At 51.6% G+C, this 24,565-nt stretch overlaps 1 protein-coding gene across 1 annotated transcript in view; it reads left to right on the top strand.

Moving 5' to 3' along the window:
* The window catches only part of Dchs1 (dachsous cadherin-related 1), a 34,149-nt gene extending 9,646 nt beyond the window's left edge, over positions 1–24,503 (top strand). The window contains exons 2-21 of the mRNA XM_032893194.1: positions 4,608–6,500; positions 11,561–11,749; positions 11,842–12,073; positions 12,201–12,437; positions 12,659–13,684; positions 13,869–14,062; positions 14,280–14,376; positions 14,479–14,636; positions 14,829–15,690; positions 15,786–16,025; positions 16,150–16,275; positions 16,787–16,996; positions 18,182–19,060; positions 19,179–19,292; positions 19,439–19,650; positions 19,739–19,893; positions 20,089–20,219; positions 20,301–20,584; positions 20,934–21,072; positions 21,419–24,503. Of these exons, the coding sequence (XP_032749085.1) occupies positions 4,722–6,500; positions 11,561–11,749; positions 11,842–12,073; positions 12,201–12,437; positions 12,659–13,684; positions 13,869–14,062; positions 14,280–14,376; positions 14,479–14,636; positions 14,829–15,690; positions 15,786–16,025; positions 16,150–16,275; positions 16,787–16,996; positions 18,182–19,060; positions 19,179–19,292; positions 19,439–19,650; positions 19,739–19,893; positions 20,089–20,219; positions 20,301–20,584; positions 20,934–21,072; positions 21,419–24,030 (9,876 nt within the window). The 5' untranslated portion in view covers positions 4,608–4,721 and the 3' untranslated portion in view covers positions 24,031–24,503. The remainder of the gene's footprint in view (positions 1–4,607; positions 6,501–11,560; positions 11,750–11,841; positions 12,074–12,200; positions 12,438–12,658; positions 13,685–13,868; positions 14,063–14,279; positions 14,377–14,478; positions 14,637–14,828; positions 15,691–15,785; positions 16,026–16,149; positions 16,276–16,786; positions 16,997–18,181; positions 19,061–19,178; positions 19,293–19,438; positions 19,651–19,738; positions 19,894–20,088; positions 20,220–20,300; positions 20,585–20,933; positions 21,073–21,418) is intronic.
* The last annotated feature ends 62 nt before the right edge of the window (positions 24,504–24,565 follow it).

The raw sequence follows: 24,565 nt of genomic DNA, 5'->3' as shown, positions 1-24,565 counted from the left end.
TGCCTGCTGTGTCAGTCCACATCCACATGTAGTAGACAGTGGGTTTGCCTGGGCAGGGAAGGATATGTGTGTGAGTGAGTGTGCTTGTGTGTTTATTGAGGATGTGTCTTTGTGTCTGAGATTCATAGAACAGTGGCTTTCTCTATGCATGTGAGTTATATGTCTGAATTAATATACCAATTCGTATGAAAAATGGATTTCTGAATGCATGTGATGAAGGATGCCTATATGTAAATTGGTCATGTGTTAAAGTAAATCTTTGTGTAAAAGTGCATGTTTAATGTGTCTCTTACATGTGAGCAACCTGGCTGTGAAAAGCTCTGTGTGAGCCTGTCTATCAGTGTTCCGAGTGTGCTAGGATGTATGGAGTCCTGTGCTCTATGTGAGCCTTTGTGCATTGAGAGTTGAGAGTGCCCTGGGGGAGTCTGCAGTGGCTAGAGTTCTATGTTAGGTAAGAAGAAGTTATATAAGTCTGTAATTTGGAAGAAGGGGTTATTTTTACACAGGGGATCCACCTGGGCCTGGATCCTTCTCTGTAAAGTCTACTTCATGCTGAACTTTTATCCCCTACTATTGACTCATCCTACCAGTCAGAAAATTTGTGATCATGTATTATGGCCATATTGCCTATAAGTGTAAGACAATTTTTAGTCTCTTGTACAATTTGAATAGAAAGGCAAATCATTGCAATGAAAAGTGTGATGGGAACATGGAACTCTCTGTGCGTGATCCTCTTTCACCAAGATCTACTCACTGCTTTCTGTCCAGTGACTGATGAAATGAAGAAAGCCAGCCCTTAACCCTTTACTGGTCTCTGCGCTTAGATCCAACCATTCTGCAGAATAGGCAAATTAACAATGAGACTGGGTTCGAGGTCTTGCTCTTTAAAAATAATGTGTGTAAGAATGTGTGGTATATGCACACATGCATGTGCAGGCACATGTATTTGTATGTTTGTACACCTTGTCACTCTTCTTGTCCTTTTGAGGCAGGGTCTTTCATTGGACCTGGAGCTAGGTTGGTGACCAGAAGCCCTACTGCTCCTCTTGTCTCTGTTCCCTACATATGTAGATTCTCAAGGTTTGGTATGTGGGTTCTGAAATCTGAACTGAGTTTCTCATGCTTGTGCAATGCTTGTCCTGCAAGCACCTTTACACATTGACCTCTCTCTCCAGGCTCCTTATTCAATACCTGCTTTTTGTTGCCTTACGAAGATGGGAGAGATGGGACTTGCGAGTGTAAGTTAAGATCACAAACACACCTATCTTAAGAGACTCGGAAGTCCAAGAGAAAAGCAAAATCCGTAGAGACTAGAGGACACACTTCCTTAGCCATAGGACAGATAGAACCCTAGGGTTGTGGGTTCACATGTTCACGTATGTCATCTGAGGTCACACACCTACAGGCATTTCTCTGAGTGTGTTGGGGGAGGGGATGATGTGGAGAGTGAGATCTTGACCACCCTGTCAGCACCGATTGCTTGCTCATGATATGCCCTACTAAATCCTGAAAAACCAGAGACAAGACCTGTCCAGCCTTCAGGAGCCTCCAGTCCAGTGCAGGAGTAGACACATGAGCACATCAGGACTACTGAGCAACTGTTGGCTGTAATAGAAGCCCCACAGAGTACACCATTGCATGGGTGTAGAGGTGGGCTGTGCCATAGAAAAATCCGCACAAAGTTTAAACTGGACCTTAGATTTTTAATAACAGACTGGACTAGTTTCTCGGAGATATCTTAGGCTAAGAGAATACCACTTACAAAGCAAGAAAGAATCAAGAGGCATATTAACATAAAGTTTGGGAATACAAAATGTGGTGGGAGAAACTACAAGCAGGAAACAGAGAGACTGGCAGAACTCAGGATGCAAAGACACTAATGAAAAATGGACTTTATGATGTGGCTCAGAGATGCCATGCCTAGAGCAAGACACCTCTGACAAGCCACAAGCCTGTGCGTATGTGTGCCTGTGCGTACGTGTGCCTGTACATATGTGTGCCTGTGCATATATGTGCCTGTGTATATGTGTGCCTGTGCATGTGTGTGCCTGTGCATGTGTGTGCATCTGTGCTTATATGTGTGCCTGTGCATGTGTGCCTGTGCATGTGTGCCTGTGTATATGTGTGCCTGTGTACATGTGTGTCTGTGCATATGTATGCCTGTGTACATATGTGTGTCCGTGCATATGTGTGTCTGTGCTTATATCTGTGTCTGTGCTTATATGTGTGCCTGTGCATATGTGTGTGCCCATGCATATGTGTGTCTATCCATATGTATGTTTGTGCATGTGTGCCTATACATATGTGTGTCTGTGCATATGTATGTGGCTGTGCTTATATGTGTGTCTGTGCTTATATGTGTGCCTATGCATATGTGTGTCTGTGCATGTGTGCCTGTACATACAGGTGTATGGAGCATATGTGTGTGTCTGTGCATATGTGTGCCTATGCATATGTGTGTGTCTGTGCGTATATGTGTCTATGCATATGTGTGCCTGTGCACATGTGCGTCTGCATGTCTTTGAGGTAGAGGGGCAGCAGTTTCCTGCTGTCAGGAATCAGGAATCAGTGAGAACCCTCTACAGACTGGTTAGGTAAGCGTATGGATCTCTCTAGCAAGGTGAGAATGGATCAAAAAGGGTCCAGGACAGAAGCAGGGAGATCAGAAAGGAGCTGTTGCAGAAATAGAGAGGTGAGCTGGCAGTGCTTCAGCCTAAAATGGCAACCATGTAAAAAGTCTAGAACTGAGGCGAGCCTGGGAGGAGTGGCCAGGCTTTAATAACACAGTAGCAATTAAGATTGAAGAAAAGCAAAAGCAAAGAAACAAACAAACAAACCCAAAGAGAGCTTCTAGATTTCTGGCTTCCAGGCATGGATGAATAGATAGCGGTGCTTTTCATGGAGAAGAAAGCAGAGGTGAAAATCAGATGCGGTGATGGCTAGTGCCTCTAGAGCTGCGGATTGAGAGATCACTGACAAATAGATTAGATGTAAAAATGATTGATGCCGTTGAATCAAAAGCATAGCTAGGAGTGGGAAAAGCTGCCAGTCAGAGTATGAGGAAAGCAAAAGATAGCCCAGGACAGAGTCCTGAAAGGACTGGACAGAGAAGAGCTTGTGAAGGAAGGTGGATGGGAAATGTGTGGACAGAAATGGTGGTAAAGCCCAGAGGAGTGGGCTTTAGGATTAGTGGTCAGTGGTGCAGAATGATCCGGTAAGAGGGAGTGATGACTGGCTCGGTGGGAGAGAGGTCACAGAGAACCCATCTCCACAGAGGGAGGGAGGTGACACAGAGGGCAAGTGAAGCAGCCTTACAGGGAAGCGTAACTTGGAACTGTTCCCATTCCCTGCTGCAGCTGCCTCCCATCATCCTCGGCTCCACCTTGTCATGGATTCGGTTCTTGCTCAGCACCCATAGGCTTCCTTCTCCTTGAACTTTAGTCACATTAGAAACCCTCATTTCCTTAGAGTGTTCCCAGAGGCACCCTCCCTCACTGGTTTTATTTCCCGGTGTCTGACACCTAAGGACAGTTGGTTTTTCACCAGGAATTTGCCCATCATCCTTGATATCTCTGTCCTCTCATCCCCTGCCTTTAAGCAGTCATCAGACTTTGACAATTCTACCCCAGTCCCTGCCCACACACTGACCCATCACACCCCATTTTCACTGCTTGCTGACCCTCATTCAAATTAACACGGAAACACTGCCATACCTACCTACACTCCTTCCTGTTCTGTCTTCACTAGGCTGCGTGTGAGGCCCTGTTCTGTCTGTATACACTGCACCAACGTAACACCTCACCAGGCATGCTTCCCAAATACCCACAGACAGTCTCAGCCCTTCTTCTAGTGTGGACTCTAAGCTCTTCCAAATTCTATTGACTCTTCCAGAATTTGTCTTCCCATATCCCTCGTCTCTGCCCAGCACTGTGTAGCTAACACCTACTAATTGTTTGGCTCTCGGACGTGCATGTTCCTTCCTCAGAACAGCTCTTCATGACTACGTGAAGTCCCTCGCACCCTCTCCTGCTTCCAAGACATCTTCAGAGCCCTGCCGTGTTCGTAACTCACTGTTCAGCTCCTGGGTATAAGCTCCGTGAAACCAGGAGCCCTTCCCTTTACTCATTGTTCGTGGTTGGCACTTAGTTCTTGTAGATCAGAGAGTGAAGCAGGGCTACGGAACGCTGGATATTTAAATACTGGTAGAAGCTCTAAAGGATTGACATTTCAAGCATGGTTACCACATACATGGCTACTGAGGCTAGAAAGGGGGAGATTAGTTCTCAGTGCAGAGAAAAATATAAGCGAAGGTCAGTTGTTTGAAGTTCAGAAATAGAAAAGGAAAGTTTGTAGGCATTTAGTCCCGCAAAATAGGAGATGGAATAATCTGCTTAGAGGTGAAGTTCAGGCATTGCCGGGGAGCAGACTGGAGGAGACTCGGGAATCCTGAAGTACAGATTCCGAGGGAGGGAGAGAAATGGATGAGCTGCCACCCAAGCCCCGGCTGTTACTGTGCATGTCTGAGACTTGGTGTGGTCTAATTCGCAGTCTCTCTGGCCTCTTAATCCTCCTCTTATAATGACCTTTTCCTTCTGCTTTTCTCTTAGGTCAGGGAGCCCGAACTACAGCTAGAACCCAAGTTGGATCCGATCCAAACCCTGAAATCAAGCTGGGCTAGGAGTCTGGTGTGGAGCTGAAGTTTCAGCTGGACTGGCCCTGCCATGCAGAAGGAGCTGAGGGTTGCACTCTCCTGCCCTGGCATGAAGAGCCTCGGGACTCTGTTACCACTGCTGGTGCTGTTGGGGACTACAGTGCCAGGAACCCGGGGTCAGGCTGGGAGCCTGGACCTACAGATAGATGAGGAACAACCAGCAGGCACACTGATTGGCGACATCAGTGCAGGGCTCCCACCAGGCACAGCTCCTCCTCCCATGTACTTTATCTCTGCCCAGGAGGGCAGTGGCGTAGGCACAGACCTCGATATTGATGAGCACAGTGGGGTGGTCTGTACAGCTCGCGTCCTGGACCGTGAGCGGAGAGACCGTTACCGCTTCACTGCAGTCACTCCCGATGGCGCCACCGTTGAAGTTACGGTGAGAGTAGCTGATATCAACGACCATGCACCAGCTTTCCCTCAGGCTCGGGCTGCCCTGCAGATACCTGAACATACAGCTCTTGGCACACGCTACCCACTGGAGCCTGCTCATGATGCAGACGCCGGACGGCTAGGAACCCAAGGATATGCGCTATCTGGTGATGGGGCTGGAGAGACCTTTCGACTGGAGACACGTCCTGGTCCTGGTGGAGCTCCAGTGCCTGAGCTGGTCATTGCTGGGGAACTGGACCGGGAGAACCGCTCACACTACATGTTGCAGCTCGAGGCCTACGATGGTGGCTCACCCCCACGGAGAGCCCAGGCCCTGCTAGATGTGACACTTCTGGATATCAATGACCATGCCCCAGCTTTCAATCAAAGCCGATACCATGCTGTGGTATCTGAGAGTCTGGCCCCTGGGAGTCCTGTCTTGCAGGTGTTTGCATCTGATGCTGATGCTGGTGCAAATGGGGCTGTGACTTATGAGATCAACAGGAGACAGAGTGAAGGTGATGGGCCCTTCTCCATTGATGCTCACACAGGGTTTCTGAAACTGGAGCGCCCACTGGACTTTGAACAAAGGCGAGTTCATGAACTGGTGGTGCAGGCAAGGGATGGTGGGGCTCACCCAGAGCTGGGTTCAGCTTTTGTGACAGTGCATGTGCGAGATGCCAATGACAATCAGCCATCCATGACTGTCATCTTCCTGAGTGCTGACGGCTCCCCCCGGGTGTCTGAGGCTGCCCCACCTGGACAGCTTGTTGCTCGAATCTCTGTGTCAGATCCGGATGATGGTGACTTTGCCCACGTCAATGTGTCCCTGGAAGGTGGAGAGGGCCACTTTGCCCTGAGCACCCAAGACAGTGTCATCTATCTAGTGTGTGTGGCTCGAAGGCTGGATCGGGAGGAGAGGGATGTCTATAACTTGCGAGTCACGGCCACCGACTCAGGCTCACCACCACTTCGGGCTGAAGCTGCCTTTGTGCTACACGTCACTGATGTCAATGACAACGCACCTGCGTTTGACCGCCAGCTCTACCGACCTGAGCCTCTGCCTGAGGTTGCATTGCCCGGCAGCTTTGTGGTACGGGTGACTGCCCGGGATCCTGACCAAGGCACCAATGGTCAGGTCACTTACAGTCTGGCTCCTGGCATTCATACTCACTGGTTCTCCATTGATCTTACGTCAGGCATCATCACCACAGCTGCCACGTTGGACTATGAACTAGAACCTCAGCCACAGCTTATTGTGGTGGCCACAGATGGGGGCCTGCCCCCTTTAGTCTCCTCTGCCACAGTTAGTGTGGCCTTACAAGACGTGAATGACAATGAGCCCCAGTTCCAGAGGACTTTCTACAATGCCTCGCTGCCTGAAGGCACCCAGCCCGGAACCTGTTTCCTGCAGGTGGGTAGGCCCTGCTCACAGCACTGTGGGCAACAGTAGGTCTGAGGGTCACAGAGGACCCCAGGGCAGCAGCCTAGCGTTGTAAGTGTTGACAGTGACTTAAGCTGAAGGGTTTGGTCCTGGTCTGTGAGCTCCAACATCTGTGCAGGTAGTCTAATGAGAAGATGGGGGTGGGGTGCAAGAGTTGAGACTAGTAATCTTGGCAGTTGAAGAAACTATGATAGGACATGGAAGAAAAGTGTCATGTGGTGTCAGGAAACAAAAGGAAGACTGCAAAGTCTCTAAACTGCAGGGATGGAGTTTTAGCACACCCACATGGCTCCTGTTTCACAAGGGATAGACAGCATTTAAAACAGGAGCCTTGGCGGGACACATGGATTCAAGGACAAAGATAACAACAATCTAGTGAGATCCTAGTGTGCAGAGAGGGAGGACCTCACAAGGGACGAGGGGAGAGATAAGAAGAACATGAAGCTAAGGATGCACTCTGAGGCCATACTGCAGAAATCTTTGACCACCATGCGTTAGGGCTTTACTGGGAAAATAGAGGAGGCCTTTGAACTTTGAGTCAGGAAGGGCACGACTGGACTGTTTGTTTGCTTTTGGTTTTAAAGTAGCTAGCTGGCTTTTAAGGGTGAAGGGATGGATGTGTGGGTGATAAATCATTCCTCAGCACTGTAAGGCCAGCAGTGTGCTCAGAGCAGAGAACGGGAAAGAGATACTCCCGTTCTCAGGCAGGACTCAGTCTAGATGGGGAGTCACAGCAGTAACCAGCACTGTAGAGGGTGGCGCATGAAGTGCTTTGGAAGCCCAGAAGTAATGATGCTTTGCTAGATGAGGACAGCGACACCTGGATTACAGAAAGCTGTTGTAAGACTGCGTTGTTCGGGTTGGTCTCAGTTACAGAGATGAAAAAGAGTTTCTAGGGGAGAAGCAAAAAGAGTTGACAGGCTAGACAGCAGGCCTGGGCTTTTCTTAAAAATCTTAGGAAGGCCAGCCTGTCTTGGGAAGATGGCTTTGGTGACCCTGTGAAGCTGCAATAGAGAAGACTGAGGGCAGGAAGAGCTCATCAGACACAGAGCGTCTTCTCTGGGTCTGCCTGCTGACCCAGACTTCGAGGCTAGTGCCTGGGTCTGGCTGATCTCTTGCCTTCTGGCCCGATTCTGGATGTTTGCCTGGTTCTGTTGTCTGGCTTCACCACCCACTCTCACATGTGTGCACTCTCTTGGCCAGGGCCAGTGGATTATTGCTTCCAAATTTTTCCTCTCCCGGCCAGTTCCCGAAGCACAAGAGCAACTCTCCAGGTGGTTTCCTAGAGGTTTTGCTGTTAGAAACAATGAAGGAAAGACAAAAATGACCACTGGGAGTTCATAACTGCTACACAGTCTTAACATTTGATTTATGCAATGGACATTTATCAAACATCTGCCACATATGCCAGTCACTGTATCAGGGACACAGAGTGCAGTGATGAGGAAACACAGTTGAAATAAGCCTTAATTTGCAGCGAAATAGCATATTGCAATAAGAAAACTTCCACAATGGGGTAACAGGCAGTATGGAAGTTTTCCCAAAGCACAAGAACTTTTGAATTGAGACCTAGAGAATAAGAGAGTGTTCATGGGATGGTCCGACAAGTGAAAGGCCCCAGGCTGGGTGACATATACAGAGGAATGAGGGAACCTGACTCGTTTAAGGGGCTCTGAGTAGTTCAGTGTTGCTGGAACTTGTGAGACTGTACAGGAGGCCAGCCAATGAGAGCCCACAATAAGCCAACAAGCCAATGTTTTCCCTATGTGAAACATCGAAGCAGCTGATTGATTAATTGACTGATCTATGCAAATTGGTGTTTTTATCGCATGGACATCTGTGTGAGGATGTTGAATGCACAGGAACTGGAATTACAGATAGTTGTGAGCTGCCGTGTGGGTGCTGGGAATTGAACCCAAGTCCTCTGGAAGAGCAGCCAGTGCTCTAAATCGCTAAGTCATTTCTTCAGCCCTGAAGTTTTTTGTTTGTTTATTTGGTTGGTTTTTTTAGTACAGGATGAATATGATCAAATTTATCTCTCAACTGGTCAGTATAGACTAGTGGTTTACATCTGGGGGCCGTTTTACATTCCAGAGGCGATATTTAGCAATAGTTAGACATCTTGTATTGTTAGAAGTGATGAGATGCTCCCAGGATCCAGTAGGTAGAGGCCCGGGATACTGTTAACCATGATGTAATGCACACAGTAGCATCCAGCATTAAAAGGGGGTGAGGGGGCTAGGGGAGAAAGAAAAGAATCTAGCCTAAAACGTCAGAAGTGTGGGTTGGATGGTCAGACATCTGTAAGAAGGGAATCGGAATAGTCCAACGGAGGGGTGGCTCAGATAGAGAGACACTCAATATAGGGGTGATAATGAAGACTTATTGGATCCCAGGCTGATTGATATTCCAGGCAAGGGAAAAGGAAGAACTAACTTCTGGATTGAGTAAGTGGATGGACGAGTCAGCAGGTTTGAAGGGATCATGGGTTTAGTGTTGGACAGTTTAGATTTAAGGTCACTGTGGGACACCCAGGTGGAGATGTTGAACAGACATCTGGATTCAACCTAGGGGAATGGTCCCCTAGGCCTGAAGCTTATTCAACCTAGGGGAATGGTCCCTAAGCCTGAAGCTTATTCAACCTAGGGGAATGGTCCCCTAAGCCTGAAGCTTATTCGAGATTGTTCCTGAGGCTGGGAAAGTGAACAAGGCCTGTAGGATGAAAAAAAAAAAGCCAAGGAAACCATTCAGGGAACAAGATGAACAAAAGCAGCCAGAGGACAGTAAGTGGAGAAGGGCCGATGGTGGGGGGAGCCAATAAGGAGGGGAAGCAGACTATTATAGTAGCAAGAGATCAAAACGGGAGGCATCCAAAGGAAGGGTGTCAGGATGGGACCATACGGTAAGTTTAGAGTCTGGTAGGAAGGTTCATAGAAAAGGGTCTCTCGTTTGTCCTTGAAATAGTACTTCTATATGGGTCAAGTGCAAACAAGGGGAGAAGAAACGAAAACTTCTAACAGTGGGGGAACCTGGGAGACAGAGATGAGAGCACGCTGAAAACAGTCTGCATTTACGGAGAAACCTCCGAGCAGGGGTTCAGGAAATTTACTCTGCCTTGGTCATTTCCAGTCAATGACCCCTGAGCCTTTTGGGGGTCACTTCCTGATACCGCCCCCCCATTGCTGTTTATTGCTTTCTTCCTGCAACAGAATCGGAGGCAGAGGTGTTTGACAGCTCCTGAAGGTAGCTGCAGCTGCGGGGATAGACGCGAGGGGGAATTCCGTCTCCTGGGATATCCGGGCCCACAGCCACTGGAAAGAGCTGGAGCAGGAGCTGTTTCCAGGGTTCAGCCATGGCAGGGTCTTAATGTCTCTCAGGAGGATAAACAACAGCACAGATCATTTCTGTCAAGGGCCTGGGCAACAATCAGAAATCCTTGGCCAGCTTTCTTTCTGAGCACATTTTCTGGCTGAGAAGGGGAACTCTGCTGCTTCCTCCTGCAGCATATCATGACCCTGAGGTCACCCTGCCCACAAAGAGCACTTTGTCACTGCCTGCAGCAGTCAGCCACCAGCTAGCCCACTATGGAGGGCCTGGTGTGCACCCAGTGTGTAAAACTTAGCGTGAAAGGGAGTTTTGTTACAAAGCAGGGTGATCCGATGCCTACTTTTTCAACGTACAAGTATGCGCAGAGCATGTACAGCGTACCTAGGCAAAAGGGCCCGAGCCGCATCTAGAAATCACAGAGCAGACGCTGTGCTGCTGGGATTCAACAGTGTAATGAACGCTGTCTGTAAAGATCAGACGTATGTGCTGGGATTGGTGAGGCCGTACTTGCAATCCTAGCACCTAGCTGAGTGAGGTAGCAGGAGCCTGAGTTTAAGGCCAGCCTGAGCTGCATAGTGAGATCCTCATCTGAAAACAACACTCCTGGGACTGGAGAGATGGCTCAGTGGTTAAGAGCACTGACTGCTCCTCCAGAGGTCCTGGGTTCAAATTCCCACCAACCCCATGGTGGCTCACAACCATCTGTAATGGGATCCAGTTCCCTGTTCTGGTGTGTCTGAAGAGAGCGGCATTCACTCACATACATAAAATAAGTAAATAACTCTTTAAAGAGGAATAACAAAGGAGCACCTATGATTTTAAAAACACTCCCTGCACACGAGATTATAAAATATCAATCTTAGTAACTGTTCATCAACCAATTCTCCGCCGGAGCCGAGTAGGACAGTTGATGAGGATAGCCCTTGGCGCTCGACCTTGTACTTGGTCCTCACTATATGCAGATTCACTATTCTCTGTAAAATGTACGTGTAATGTATTTGTGACCCCAGACATGTGTAGAGTCGCCTAATACGTAGGTTCCTACCCTGAGGCTGAGGCAGGTGACATTTCGCTTCCTGTTTCAGTTCTCATCCTGTGACCAAGTGAACTTGCGTTCTCTTTCGGTGACACTTTTTGTTGCATGCTTGTGCTTTTTACTAGTGATTTTGTCATTCCAAACAGTCTCCTAGTAGAACAGTAGGGATTTACTTAGTGCAGCAGAAGGCTGTGATGTACCTTTTAGAATAAAATGCATGTTTAGATGAGCGTTGGTCAGACGTGAGTTATAGTATCTGAGTGTACCATGGCTGCATCTTTACCGTATTATGTCTCGGAAGGCGATGCTAATGAATCAACTCATATATTAAAGTGCCTTTAAACGCACATCAAATAAGGTTACCCATTGATGACTGACTGCAGCTGTGCTGCTGCCCACAGGGATTCATGCAGAAAACAGTCTGTCTCCTGGGATATCTGGGCCCACGGCCACAGTAAAGAGCTGTTTCCAAGGTTCAGCCTTGGCAGGGTCTTATTTGCTATTTAACAAAAAAACAATTGTAGCCAGAGCCTCCCAGGAACCTAAGTGGTGGGATCTGGCTTGGGGCTGGGTTTTAATTCAGGTTCTAGTCCTCTGTGCATCTCCGTTTAGCCCTTACTTTTCTGACCAGCAAGAGGGGGCATCACTTACCCCAGCCTCTCTCCAGGTAACAGCCACAGATGCCGACAGTGGCCCATTTGGCCTCCTCTCCTATTCCTTGGGTGCTGGGCTTGGAGCTTCTGGGTCTCCCCCATTCCGCATTGATGCCCACAGTGGTGAGGTGTGTACCACCCGGACCCTGGACCGTGACCAGGGACCTTCAAGCTTTGACTTCACGGTGACAGCCATCGATGGGGTAAGTAAACAGACCTTGGCCACGGAGGTTGGGGTGGAGTTCTCACCGAAGTTAGACGAGGCCTACTGACTGATGGCTACATGTCCCACCAGGGAGGCCTCAAGTCCATGGTGTACGTGAAGGTGTTTGTGGCAGATGAGAATGACAACCCACCTCAGTTTTACCCACGGGAGTACGCTGCCAGCCTGAGTGCTCAGAGCACCCCAGGCACGGCTGTGCTGAGGGTGCACGCCCATGACCCTGACCAGGGACTTCATGGGCGGCTCTCCTACCACATCCTGGCTGGCAACAGCCCGCCACTCTTTGCATTGGATGCACACTCAGGTGAGGATCCACCAGGACCTGCTACCAGCCTCCTCTCCCCACCTACCTAAATAATATATTGCCTCCTCTTTCCAGGACCTTCCCCCATTCCTTCCTTCATCTACTTTTGCTTTTCTTCCTTCTCCAGGACTGCTGACAGTAGCCTGGCCCTTAGGCAGACGGGCTAATTCTGTGGTGCAGCTGGAGATCGGGGCTCAGGATGGAGGTGGTCTGCAGGCAGAACCTATTGCCCGAGTCAACATCAGCATTGTGCCTGGAACCCCCACGCCACCTATATTTGAGCAACTACAGTATGTTTTTTCTGTGCCAGAGGATGTGGCACCAGGCACCAGTGTCGGCGTAGTCCAGGCACACAACCCACCAGGTATCAGATACCCCAGTGTCATGGTGAACCGAGTACAGCATTCCACAGGGAGCCCTAATAAAAAGTGTGGCACATGAATGCCTCCTTAATGCCAACCAGTTTCCCTGCCAACACCTGCCCCTTTCCGAATACTCGGTGAAGCATGAATGTGGGACCTGCTCTTTGGGGGATTAATAGGTGACCCCCTACCTCTTTCCTAATCTTTCTCTCTTTCTCCCTAGGTCGCTTAGGGCCTGTGACCCTCACCCTATCAGGTGGGGACCCCCGAGGGCTCTTCTCCCTAGATTCAGCCTCGGGGCTATTAAAAACACTTCGTCCTCTGGACCGGGAGCTTCTGGGACCTGTCCTAGAGCTAGAGGTTCGAGCAGGCAGCGGAATCCCCCCAGTTTTCGCTGTTGCTCGGATCCGTGTGCTTCTGGATGATGTGAACGATAACTCTCCTGCCTTCCCTGCACCTGAAGACACTGTATTGTTGCCACAAAACACTGCTCCAGGGACTCCTGTCTATACACTGCGTGCTCTAGATCCCGACTCGGGAGCTAACAGTCGAGTCACCTTTAGTCTACTTGCTGGAGGTGATGGATTGTTCACTGTGGACCCTACCACGGGCCACGTCCGGCTCATGGGACCTCTAGGGCCTCCAGGGGGACCACCCCATGAGTTGGAAGTGGAGGCCCAGGATGGAGGCTCCCCACCTCGCACCAGCCACTTTCGACTTCGTGTGGTGATACAGGATTTGGGAATCCATGGGTTGGCCCCACGATTTGACAGCCCTACCTACCGAGTGGACTTGCCCTCGGGGACTACCACTGGAACTCAGATCTTGCAAGTGCAGGCCCAGGCACCAGATGGGAGCCCCATCACTTACCATCTTGCAGCAGATGGAGCCAGTAACCCCTTTGGCCTGGAGTCACAGAGTGGGTGGCTGTGGGTACGGGCAGCATTAGACCGTGAGTCCCAGGAGTTATACACATTGAAGGTGATGGCTGTATCTGGTTCCAAAGCTGAATTGGGGCAACAGACAGGCACAGCCACAGTGAGGGTCGTTATTCTCAACCAAAATGACCACAGTCCCCGCTTGTCTGAAGAGCCCACCTTTCTGGCTGTAGCAGAGAACCAACCCCCAGGGACCAGTGTAGGCCGAGTCTTTGCCACTGACAAAGACTCAGGTCCTAACGGGCGTCTGACCTACAGCCTTCAACAGCTTTCAGAAGACAGCAAGGCCTTCCGCATCCACCCCCAGACTGGTAAGCACTTGGACCTCACAGTCTCATCTTACTCAGACAGGGCCCCTAGCCCAGATGTTGGCTCTAATGATCAGGATTGAGCATGGAGTCCAGCCTTGGTTTTTACCCACATTTCCTAGCCACAGCTAGTTCCCAGGTTCTGCATCCTTAAACATTCCCTCACAGTCTCCACCTTCACTTCCAGGAGAAGTGACTACACTCCAAACCCTGGACCGAGAGCAACAGAGCAGCTTCCAGCTCCTGGTCCAGGTGCAAGATGCGGGCAGTCCGCCTCGCAGCGCCACAGGCACCGTGCATGTCGCGGTGCTTGACCTCAACGACAACAGTCCTGCCTTCCTGCAGGCTTCAGGGGCTGCTGGTGGGGGTCTCCCTATCCAGGTATGTAAAGTACCAGGGCCGTGTTCTGAAGAAGTATGAGAGAGATGGGAGGGCTCTCTCCATTAAGCTGTGAGTATAGGTAAGAGAGATCACCTCCTAGAACAGGTATAAGACAAAAGGGGGAAAAGTTGTACCTGTGTACAGATGGATGAAAGCCAATTCTGGGTCATTTTAAGCACTGGAAGAAGACAACTTTAGGCAAGTTGTGTTCCCACAGGTACCAGACCGAGTGCCTCCAGGAACACTGGTGACAACTCTGCAGGCCAAAGATCCAGATGAGGGGGAGAATGGGACCATCCTATACACCCTAACTGGTATGGGGGCAGGAAGGAGGGAACCTGCGAGTGATCAGAGCTCTCATGGCCTGCCTTGCTCTGGCTGCCAAAACCTCATCTTTCCTCTCTGCTTGTCCCCAGGTCCTGGCTCTGAGCTCTTCTCTCTGCATCCTCACACGGGGGAGCTGCACACTGCGGCATCTCTGATTAGAGCTGAGAGGCCTCACTATGTGCTCACTCTTAGCGCTCACGACCAGGGCAGCCCCCCTCGAAGTGCCAGCCTCCAACTGCTCGTACAGGTATGACTGTCTTTCCTAGAATCCCCTGGGCTGGCCCTCTGGGTCTCCTCCTCTAGATCCATATTCTTGAGATCCTTCGACTCCCTTTGTCAGTCTACCCTGATCACCCTTCCCTAGTACCCAAGAAACCAGCACAGACATGCTTTTACACGGATCCTTCTGATTCAGTTTCCCTGCTCTGGTATGCAATAGGTGCTTCCGTCGACTCGTATGGTGGACTCACCAGATCTCGTAGAAGCTGACTCAGCGGCAACAGTGCCTGTAGTACTGACAGTTACAGCAGCTGAGGGGCTTCGACCTGGATCCCTGTTAGGTTCGGTGGCCCCGCAGGAGCCAGCTAGTATGGGCGTACTCACCTATACTCTGGTTGGTGGAGCCGACCCCGAGGGCACCTTCGCTCTGGACTCAGCCTCAGGTCGCCTGTACTTGGCCCGTGTCTTGGACTTTGAGGCTGGGCCGGCTTGGCGCGCGCTCACGGTGCGCGCCGAGGGGCCGGGAGGTGCAGGAGCGCGGCTGATGAGAGTGCAGGTGCGCGTGCAAGACGAGAACGAGCACGCGCCCGCTTTTGCACGCGACCCCCTGGCACTGGCGCTACCTGAGAACCCTGAGCCCGGCGCCACGCTGTATACTTTCCGTGCTTCAGACGCGGATGGCCCAGGTCCCAACAGTGACGTGCGATACCGCCTGCTGAGGCAGGAACCCCCGGTTCCCGCCCTGCGCTTGGACGCGCGCACCGGGGCGCTCAGCGCTCCTCGTGGTCTGGATCGGGAGACCACACCCGCGCTGTTGCTGATCGTGGAAGCCACAGACAGACCAGCCAATGCCAGCCGCCGCAAGGCAACGCGCGTCTCGGCGCGCGTCTTTGTCACGGATGAAAATGACAACGCCCCTGTCTTCGCCTCACCATCACGGATGCGCCTCCCAGAGGATCAGCCTCCTGGGCCTGCGGCGCTGCACGTGGTAGCTCGGGATCCAGATCTGGGGGAGGCTGCCCGTGTGTCCTATCGTCTTGCGGCTGGAGGGGATGGCCACTTCCGGCTACATGCGACCACTGGTGAGAGTAGGGCCGGAGATTGGGAGGCGTGGAGGGTGCTGAAGTGCAAGGAAAGCTAAGGCAGGCTACCAACTACCTTACTTCTTGATCTCTAGGAGCGCTGTCCGTGGTGCGGCCCTTGGACCGTGAACAGCGAGCTGAGCATGTACTGACAGTGGTGGCCTCGGACCATGGCTCGCCGCCACGTTCATCCACTCAGCTCCTGACTGTCAGTGTTGTTGACGTCAACGACGAGGCACCCGCTTTCCCTCAGCAGGAGTACAACGTCATCCTTCGTGAGAACAGTCCGCCTGGCACTTCTCTGCTCACTCTGAAGGCAACTGACCCTGACCTTGGTAAGACCCGTGGGAAGGAAGTTTGGGAGTGATGGAATTGGGAGTGAATTGTGAGAGGGATGGAGTGAGGGAATAAAAAGTATACTTACTCTATCTGATCGTCCTCCATACTGCCTCTCCTCAGGGGCCAATGGGCAAGTGACTTATGGGGGTGTCTCTGGCGAGAGCTTCTCTCTGGACCCAAACAGTGGAGTTCTCACGACTCTGAGGGCTCTGGACCGGGAGGAGCAGGAGGAGCTCAATTTGACAGGTACACTGACAGGACCTTCAAAAGCTAGAGGTTTTGTATACAACAATACAGCTCCTGTTACATTTTGGGAGCATCAAGGTAGGAGGCAGGAAGAATTAACTTCTAGCCTGTCTACACTAGTTTTCCAGTGCATACTGTCACCACCAAGCCTTCTATGCCTCCGGACTATACTGCAGCCACTCAGCAGAGGAGCATATTTATATTAGCAGAGAGGTTAAGTGACTTGGATTAACAAGGATTGGAAGTAGCAGGCCTGAGTGTTGAGTGCAGGCTTTGATGCCTAATTTATTGTCTTTCCTGTCCCATCACCTCCACCTGAAGCTGTATCTTGCATGTAGGCAACATGAGGCATAGGGAGGAAGGAACGTTTTCTGGCATTGTTGTGTATGTCCATGCAGGTGCCCCAAGGTATGCTGTGAGATAGACATTTTCTGTTTTATACGTGCACTGTACTATGGGTTTCTCCATGGCACGGGGTAGGGTACATCTTGATGGTTTTGTTTCTCCACAGTATATGCCCGGGACAGGGGCTTGCCACCCCTGTTAACTCACGTCACAGTGCGAGTGACTGTGGAAGATGAGAATGACCATACTCCAACTTTTGGGAACACCCATCTCTCCCTGGAAGTGCCAGAAGGCCAGGACCCCCAAACCCTTACCACACTACGAGCCTCTGATCCGGATGGGGGACTCAACGGACAGCTCCAGTACCGCATCCTTGGTGAGAGTCGCCAGTGCCACAAGAGCACTCTGCTCGGCAGCGCCTACACGCCTGGTTCTTGCTGCTTCTTGGCCCTTGCCGGTTTCTGTATCTCTTTCTGCTGCTTCTGTGTCTTTCCCGCACATCAGTGTATTTGAGGCACCTCTTCGGGCACCTCCATCTCTTTTCTTTCTCTACACCTATTTTCTTTACCCTATTCCTTTCCTTATGTTTTATTTTTATATTCCTTTTATTCTTATATTTGTATATATTTTATTCTTGTATCTTCTATTCCTTATATACCACACAGTCAATTACCCTCAAACATCTTTGGTTTCGGAGACTCTTACAACTTTGTGTATATGCAATGGCATCTCAACTATGTTGCTCAGGCTGGTCTTGAACTCATGACTGATTTCAGGCTTTAGAGTAGCTGAGATTATATCACTAACCCAGCTACACTCTTACATTTTGAGAATCCTAAAGGGTTCTTATGTAACATGTTAAGGATCAATATTTGCTGTGTTTCATATTAAAACTTACCAAAAACTTAAATATCATGAAGGAACAATTAAGGGTGTCCCTTGCTATTTCTGAATAGGCACAGGAAAATGTTAGGATTTCAAACAGATTGTTGAATAGTATTGAGGTGGCCGTGATCTTAACTGTTACTGAAGGTAGCCAGCAGGAACTGAATTTCTGATAATGCACTTATTTTTTTCTGTCTAGAATATTCTGGGAAACACAGTACACAAATACAAGTTCTGCCAGCCAAGTAATAGTGTCATGCAGCAGCCACAAACCCCACTTTACATTTGTGAAAGGAGAGTGAAAAGACTACACAATGTTTTAGGAAAATACTTTGATCATATATACATACATATATATGATATATATGGCATATATAATATGTGTATGTGATATATGTGATATATATATATGATTATATATATATGTATATATGTGTATATATATGTATATATATGTATGTATGTATCATATATACATTGAAAGGGTCCAAAGGACTCAGGGGCCCCAAGATCACACCCTGTGTGTTTTATAGTGTCTTTCTTTGCCCTTGACATTTCTGTTTTCTTTGTTCTTTTCCTTTCCTCCAGCTCCCTTCTGCCTCTTGTTTTCTGCTGTTATCTACAAAGCACCCCACCTGCTAACACGTACATGTTTGTGTGTTCATATTCTCTGCAGGTGGGGACCCTTCGGGAGCCTTTGCACTAGATCTCACTTCTGGGGAGTTTGGCACCACGAGGCCACTAGACCGGGAGGTAGAGCCTGCATTCCAGCTGCAGATAGAGGCCAGAGATGGAGGCCAGCCAGCCCTTAGTGCGACCTTGCTTGTGACAGTGACAGTGCTGGATGCCAATGACCATGCGCCAGCCTTTCCTGTGCCTTCTTATTCTGTGGAGGTACCTGAGGATGCACCTGTCGGGACCCTACTGCTGCAACTACAGGCTCATGACCCGGATGAGGGGGACAATGGCCGTGTGATGTACTACCTGGGTGCAGGTACAGCGGGGGCCTTCCTGCTGGAGCCTACCTCTGGGGAACTGAGCACAGCCACAGCCTTGGACAGAGAGCACTGTGCCAGCTACGCCTTTTCTGTGACTGCAGTGGATGGTGCAGCTGCTGGGCCTCTGAGCACTACAGTACCAATCACCGTCACGGTGCGTGATGTCAATGATCACGCACCCGCTTTCCCCACCAGTCCTCTGCGCCTCCGCCTACCACGCCCAGGTCCTAGCCTCAACAAACCAACCCTGGCTCTGGCCACGCTTCGAGCTGAAGATCGAGATGCTGGTGCCAATGCCTCCATTCTATACCGGCTGGCAGGCACACCACCACCTGGCACCACTGTGGACTCTTACACTGGTGAAATCCGTGTGGCTCGATCCCCTGCGGCTCTTGGACCTCGGGATCGTGTCCTCTTCATCGTGGCTACTGACCTTGGCCGCCCAGCTCGCTCTGCCACTGGTGTGGTCATTGTTGGGATACAAGGAGAGCCTGAGCGTGGACCCCGCTTTCCCAGAGCTAATAATGAGGCTGTGCTCCGTGAAAATGCACCACCAGGTGGGTCTCTGGTTACATGTGCCAGATTTGAATCCCTGGAAAGCCTGGGGTTAATCACTGACAATGTAGTGACCGTAGTCCAGCCGATACCACATTTCCTGTCTTGTCTTCCCTACAGGGACTCCAGTTATCTCCGCAAAGGCTGTCCATTCAGGGGGCTCAAGTGGACCAATTACCTATAGCATTCTCAGTGGGAATGAGAGAGGGATTTTCTCCATCCAACCTAGCACAGGTAAGGAACAGGAACAGAGAGGGGAAAGGCCCCGGGGGAGCAGGTTCTCTGGGCCAGAGGACTCTTTGGTGGGAGCAGTTGCCCTTAGACAAAGAGGCTCCAGAACAAGGATAGGAGCTATCACTGATGCAGCCCATCTCCCACAGGAACCATCACAGTTCAGTCAGCAGAGGGGCTTGACTTTGAGACAAACCCACGGCTACGACTGGTGCTACAGGCGGAGAGTGGAGGAGCCTTTGCTTTCTCGGTGCTGACCCTGACCCTTCAAGATGCCAATGACAATGCTCCCCGTTTCCTGCAGCCTCACTACGTGGCTTTCCTGCCAGAGTCCCGACCCTTGGAAGGGCCCCTGCTGCAGGTGCGGGGTGTAATGGGAAAACAAGGGACAGGACTGGTCAGACTTGCTTGTGGCCGAGCCAGGGTTAGCAATCTTCTATATTCACCAGGTGGAAGCAGACGACCTGGATCAAGGCTCTGGAGGACAGATCTCCTACAGTCTGGCTGCATCCCAGCCAGCACGGGGCTTGTTCCATGTAGACCCAGCCACAGGCACTATCACTACCACAGCCATCCTGGACCGGGAAATCTGGGCTGAAACACGGTGAGACCTGGCACCTCTGGGTCCAAGCCCCACAAATCTGTGTGTATTCAAGCCCTGTCTCAGGTTTCTCTCACTCCCCAGACCACACCCTGAATCCCTCCAATGTGAAGCTTTGTCCTGAATCCTCCTTATCCATCCCAGGGTCCACTCCTATTTCTAGGCCATGCTTCCTGACTAAGTATGTTCTGTGTCTAGGCTGGTACTGATGGCCACAGACAGAGGAAGCCCAGCATTGGTGGGCTCAGCTACCCTGACAGTGATGGTCATAGATACCAATGACAATCGCCCCACCATCCCCCAGCCCTGGGAGCTCCGAGTGTCAGAAGGTAAGATTTGGATAAAGCAAGATGCAAAGGGCTCCGGTGATGAGGATAATTCTGCAGTCACCTTTCCCTTGTGTTTTGCAGATGCACTGCTGGGCTCAGAGATCGCACAGGTGACTGGGAATGATGTGGACTCTGGACCAGTGCTATGGTATGTGCTGAGCCCATCTGGACCTCAGGATCCCTTCAGTATTGGCCGATATGGAGGACGTGTCTCCCTCACGGGCCCCCTGGACTTTGAGCAATGTGACCACTACCACCTACAGCTGCTGGCACATGATGGGCCTCATGAGGGCCATGCCAACCTCACAGTGCTTGTGGAAGATGTCAATGACAATGTACCTACCTTCTCACAGAGCCTCTACCAGGTATCAGCTCTGTCTTGATGTCCCCATACCTGGGTATGGGTCTCTTCCTGTTGGAGCAATAGAACAGAGGTAGAAGTGTCTAGACTAGGCTGGATGTTAGGATTGATCTTGGAATGGGTGGAGAGTGTCCCATTTTACGCTGGCTTTCCAGGTCCTGGGAACTTCATCCAAGTTCTGCATCCAGTGGTGAGAAGGGAGAGGGCGGGCAATTCTTACCCCAAAGCTAAGGTGTATGGTTCTAAGCTGGACACCAAGGTCAGTTCATGGAGCCAAGCTCCAGCTTATAGGCTAAGGTGGACAGTAGGGCAGCTGCGAAGCTTGGCTGTGAATACTTTCTGTTGCTCCTCAGGTAATGATGTTAGAGCACACCCCTCCTGGCAGCGCCATTCTCTCTGTCTCTGCCACTGACAGAGACTCAGGTGCCAATGGTCACATATCCTACCATCTGGCTTCCCCTGCTGAGGGCTTCAGTGTCGACCCTAACAATGGTATGTCCTCCCCATAATCCGATCCCTTTATTGTTGTCCGATCCCCTATATTTGGTGCTGAGTCCTAAAATTGGTTACTTCATCATATTATTTCTGGATCTCTGACCCAGTGAGGGCGTCCATTCCACCCTATCTTTGATGAAAAGAAAATGTCCCTCCCGACTGTATGTCTAGAAGCTGTTTCCTGAACTTTGAATTCCCGAGGACACTGCACACTGTCCCAACACATGTGCCCTTCCTATGAGTCCTGACTCCCAAAGCCATTGCCCAGACCCTGGAGAATAGCTCTCGTTAGCACAGTGACATCACTGAATGCTTGTTTCTTCCCCTCACCTTCTCTTCTCAGGAACTCTGTTCACAACAGTGGGAGCAATGGCCTTGGGCCATGAGGGGCCAGGAGTGGTAGATGTGGTGCTGGAAGCACGAGACCATGGGGCTCCAGGCCGGTCAGCACAGGCCACGGTGCACGTGCAGCTGAAGGACCAGAATGACCATGCCCCAAGCTTCACGTTGCCACACTACCGTGTTGCTGTGTCTGAAGATTTACCCCCTGGTTCCACCCTGCTCACCCTGGAGGCCATAGATGCTGATGGAAGCCGCAGCCATGCTACTGTAGACTACAGCATTATCAGTGGCAATCGGGGCCGAGTTTTCCAACTGGAACCCCGCCTGGCTGAGGTTGGGGATGGTGTTGGGCCAGGTCCCCAGGCTTTGGGCTGCCTAGTGTTGCTTGAGCCTCTAGACTTTGAAAGCCTGACACAGTACAATTTAACCGTGGCCGCAGCTGACCGGGGACAGCCACCCCGCAGTTCAGCCGTGCCCGTGACTGTCACTGTACTGGATGTCAATGACAACCCACCTGTCTTTACTCGAGCATCCTACCGTGTGACAGTACCTGAGGACATGCCTGTTGGAGCTGAGCTATTGCATGTGGAGGCCTCTGATGCTGACCCTGGACCTCATGGCCTTGTGCATTTCACCCTTAGCTCGGGTGATCCTTTAGGCCTCTTTGAGCTGGATGAGAACTCGGGTGCTCTGAGGCTGGCCCACCCTCTGGACTGCGAAACCCAGGCTCAACATCAGCTTGTGGTGCAGGCAGCTGACCCTGCTGGAACACACTTTGCTCTGGTACCGGTGACAGTTGAGGTCCAGGATGTGAATGACCATGGTCCAGCCTTCCCATTGAGCCTGCTCAGTACTAGCCTTGCTGAGAATCAGCCTCCAGGCACTCTTGTGACCACGCTACATGCAATGGATGGGGATGCTGGGACTTTTGGTAGACTCCGATACAGACTGTTGGAGGCAGTGCCAGGGCCCGAGGGTCGTGAGGCATTCTCACTGAACAGCTCAACGGGGGAATTGCGGGCACGGGTACCTTTTGACTATGAGCACACAGGAAGCTTCCGTCTACTAGTGGGTGCTGCTGATGCTGGGAATCTCTCAGCTTCTGTCACCGTGTCGGTGCTGATCACTGGAGAAGATGAATATGACCCTGTATTCCTGGCACCATCTTTCCATTTCCAAGTGCCTGAAGGTGCCCAGCGTGGCCACAGCCTGGGCCATGTGCAGGCCACAGATGAGGATGGAGGTGCTGATGGTCTGGTGCTCTATTCGCTGGCTACCTCTTCCCCCTATTTTGGTATCAACCAGACAACAGGTGCTTTGTACTTGCGAGTGGACAGTCGGGCACCAGGAAGTGGAACAACCACCTCTGGGGGTGGGGGCCGGACCCGACGTGAAGCACCGCGGGAGTTAAGGCTGGAGGTAGTAGCGAGAGGGCCTCTGCCTGGATCGCGGAGTGCCACAGTGCCTGTGACTGTGGATATTACCCACACTGCTCTAGGCCTGGCACCTGACCTCAACTTGCTATTGGTTGGGGCTGTGGCAGCTTCTTTGGGAGTTGTGGTGGTGCTGGCCCTGGCAGCTCTTGTCCTGGGCCTTGTTCGGGCACGGAGCCGCAAGGCTGAGGCAGCCCCTGGCCCAATGTCACAGACAGCACCCATAGCCAGTAGCTCTTTACAGAAACTGGGTCGGGAACCCCCCAGTCCACCACCCTCTGAACATCTGTATCATCAGACTCTCCCCAGCTATGGTGGGCCAGGAGCTGGAGGTCCCTACCCCCGTGGTGGCTCCTTGGACCCTTCACATTCAAGTGGCCGAGGCTCAGCAGAGGCTGCAGAGGATGATGAGATACGCATGATCAACGAGTTTCCCCGTGTGGCCAGTGTGGCCTCCTCCCTGGCTGCCCGAGGCCCTGACTCGGGCATCCAGCAGGATGCAGATGGATTGAGTGACACGTCTTGTGAGCCTCCTGCCCCTGACACCTGGTACAAGGGCAGGAAGGCAGGGCTGCTGCTGCCAGGCGCAGGAGCCACTCTGTACCGAGAGGAGGGGCCTCCAGCCACTGCTACAGCCTTCCTGGGGGGCTGTGGCCTGAGCCCTGCACCCACTGGGGACTATGGCTTCCCAGCAGATGGGAAGCCATGTGTAGCTGGAGCGCTGACGGCCATCGTGGCTGGTGAGGAAGAGCTCCGTGGCAGCTATAACTGGGACTACCTGTTGAGCTGGTGCCCTCAGTTCCAGCCTCTGGCCAGTGTCTTCACAGAGATTGCTCGGCTCAAGGATGAAGCCCGTCCATGTCCTCCCGCTCCCCGTATTGACCCACCACCCCTCATCACTGCTGTGGCCCACCCAGGAGCCAAGTCTGTTCCCCCAAAGCCTGCAAGCACGGCTGCCGCCCGGGCCATCTTCCCACCAGCCTCTCACCGCTCCCCTATCAGCCATGAAGGCTCCCTCTCCTCAGCTGCCATGTCCCCCAGCTTCTCACCCTCACTGTCTCCTTTGGCTGCTCGCTCTCCTGTTGTCTCACCATTCGGGGTAGCCCAGGGCCCCTCAGCTTCAGCACTCAGCACAGAGTCTGGCCTGGAGCCTCCCGATGACACAGAGCTGCGCATCTAGCTGTGGCCCTAACTGGGCCCCGACCTGGGACACGTCCAGTGTCCCCAAAGCAGGCCCCATTCTCAGCCTGCCCTGGGCAGCCTCGGACCATGACTGGCCATGGGGAGGCCACCACCAGTCCCCAGCTCTCCACCCCAAACTCTTGTAGTTGGGACAGGTCCCACATTTCTCCACAGTCCCCTCAGCACTAGGACCACAGAGGGCCTGTTGGTCACTGACCTGTGGCCAGATCCAGTGTGGAGAGAAATAAGAAAGAGGCAACCGCCTTGGGTTCTCTTCAGCCAAGACTTCCTGCCCTGCACCAGCACCCTGCGATGGAGCTGAGACTTTATTTATTGGGGGGTAGGGGGATGGAGGAGGTCCCTCCAACCTGTTTGGGCCTAACTCTTGGGTTCTTCTGACATCCCTGCCCCTGCCCAGAACAAGTGCCAATTCTCACTCTGGAGCCTTAATAAACTGCAGTTTGTATCCAGCCTCTGGCTTTGTTCTGTCAGGGTAACCAGAAGTCACTGGCATAGCACTGTGGATACCTGGC

This window comes from Rattus rattus, chromosome 2 (assembly GCF_011064425.1).
Source record: "Rattus rattus isolate New Zealand chromosome 2, Rrattus_CSIRO_v1, whole genome shotgun sequence".
In the NCBI taxonomy this organism is placed as follows: Eukaryota; Metazoa; Chordata; class Mammalia; order Rodentia; family Muridae; genus Rattus; species Rattus rattus.
This window is presented reverse-complemented; position numbering and strand designations above follow the sequence as displayed.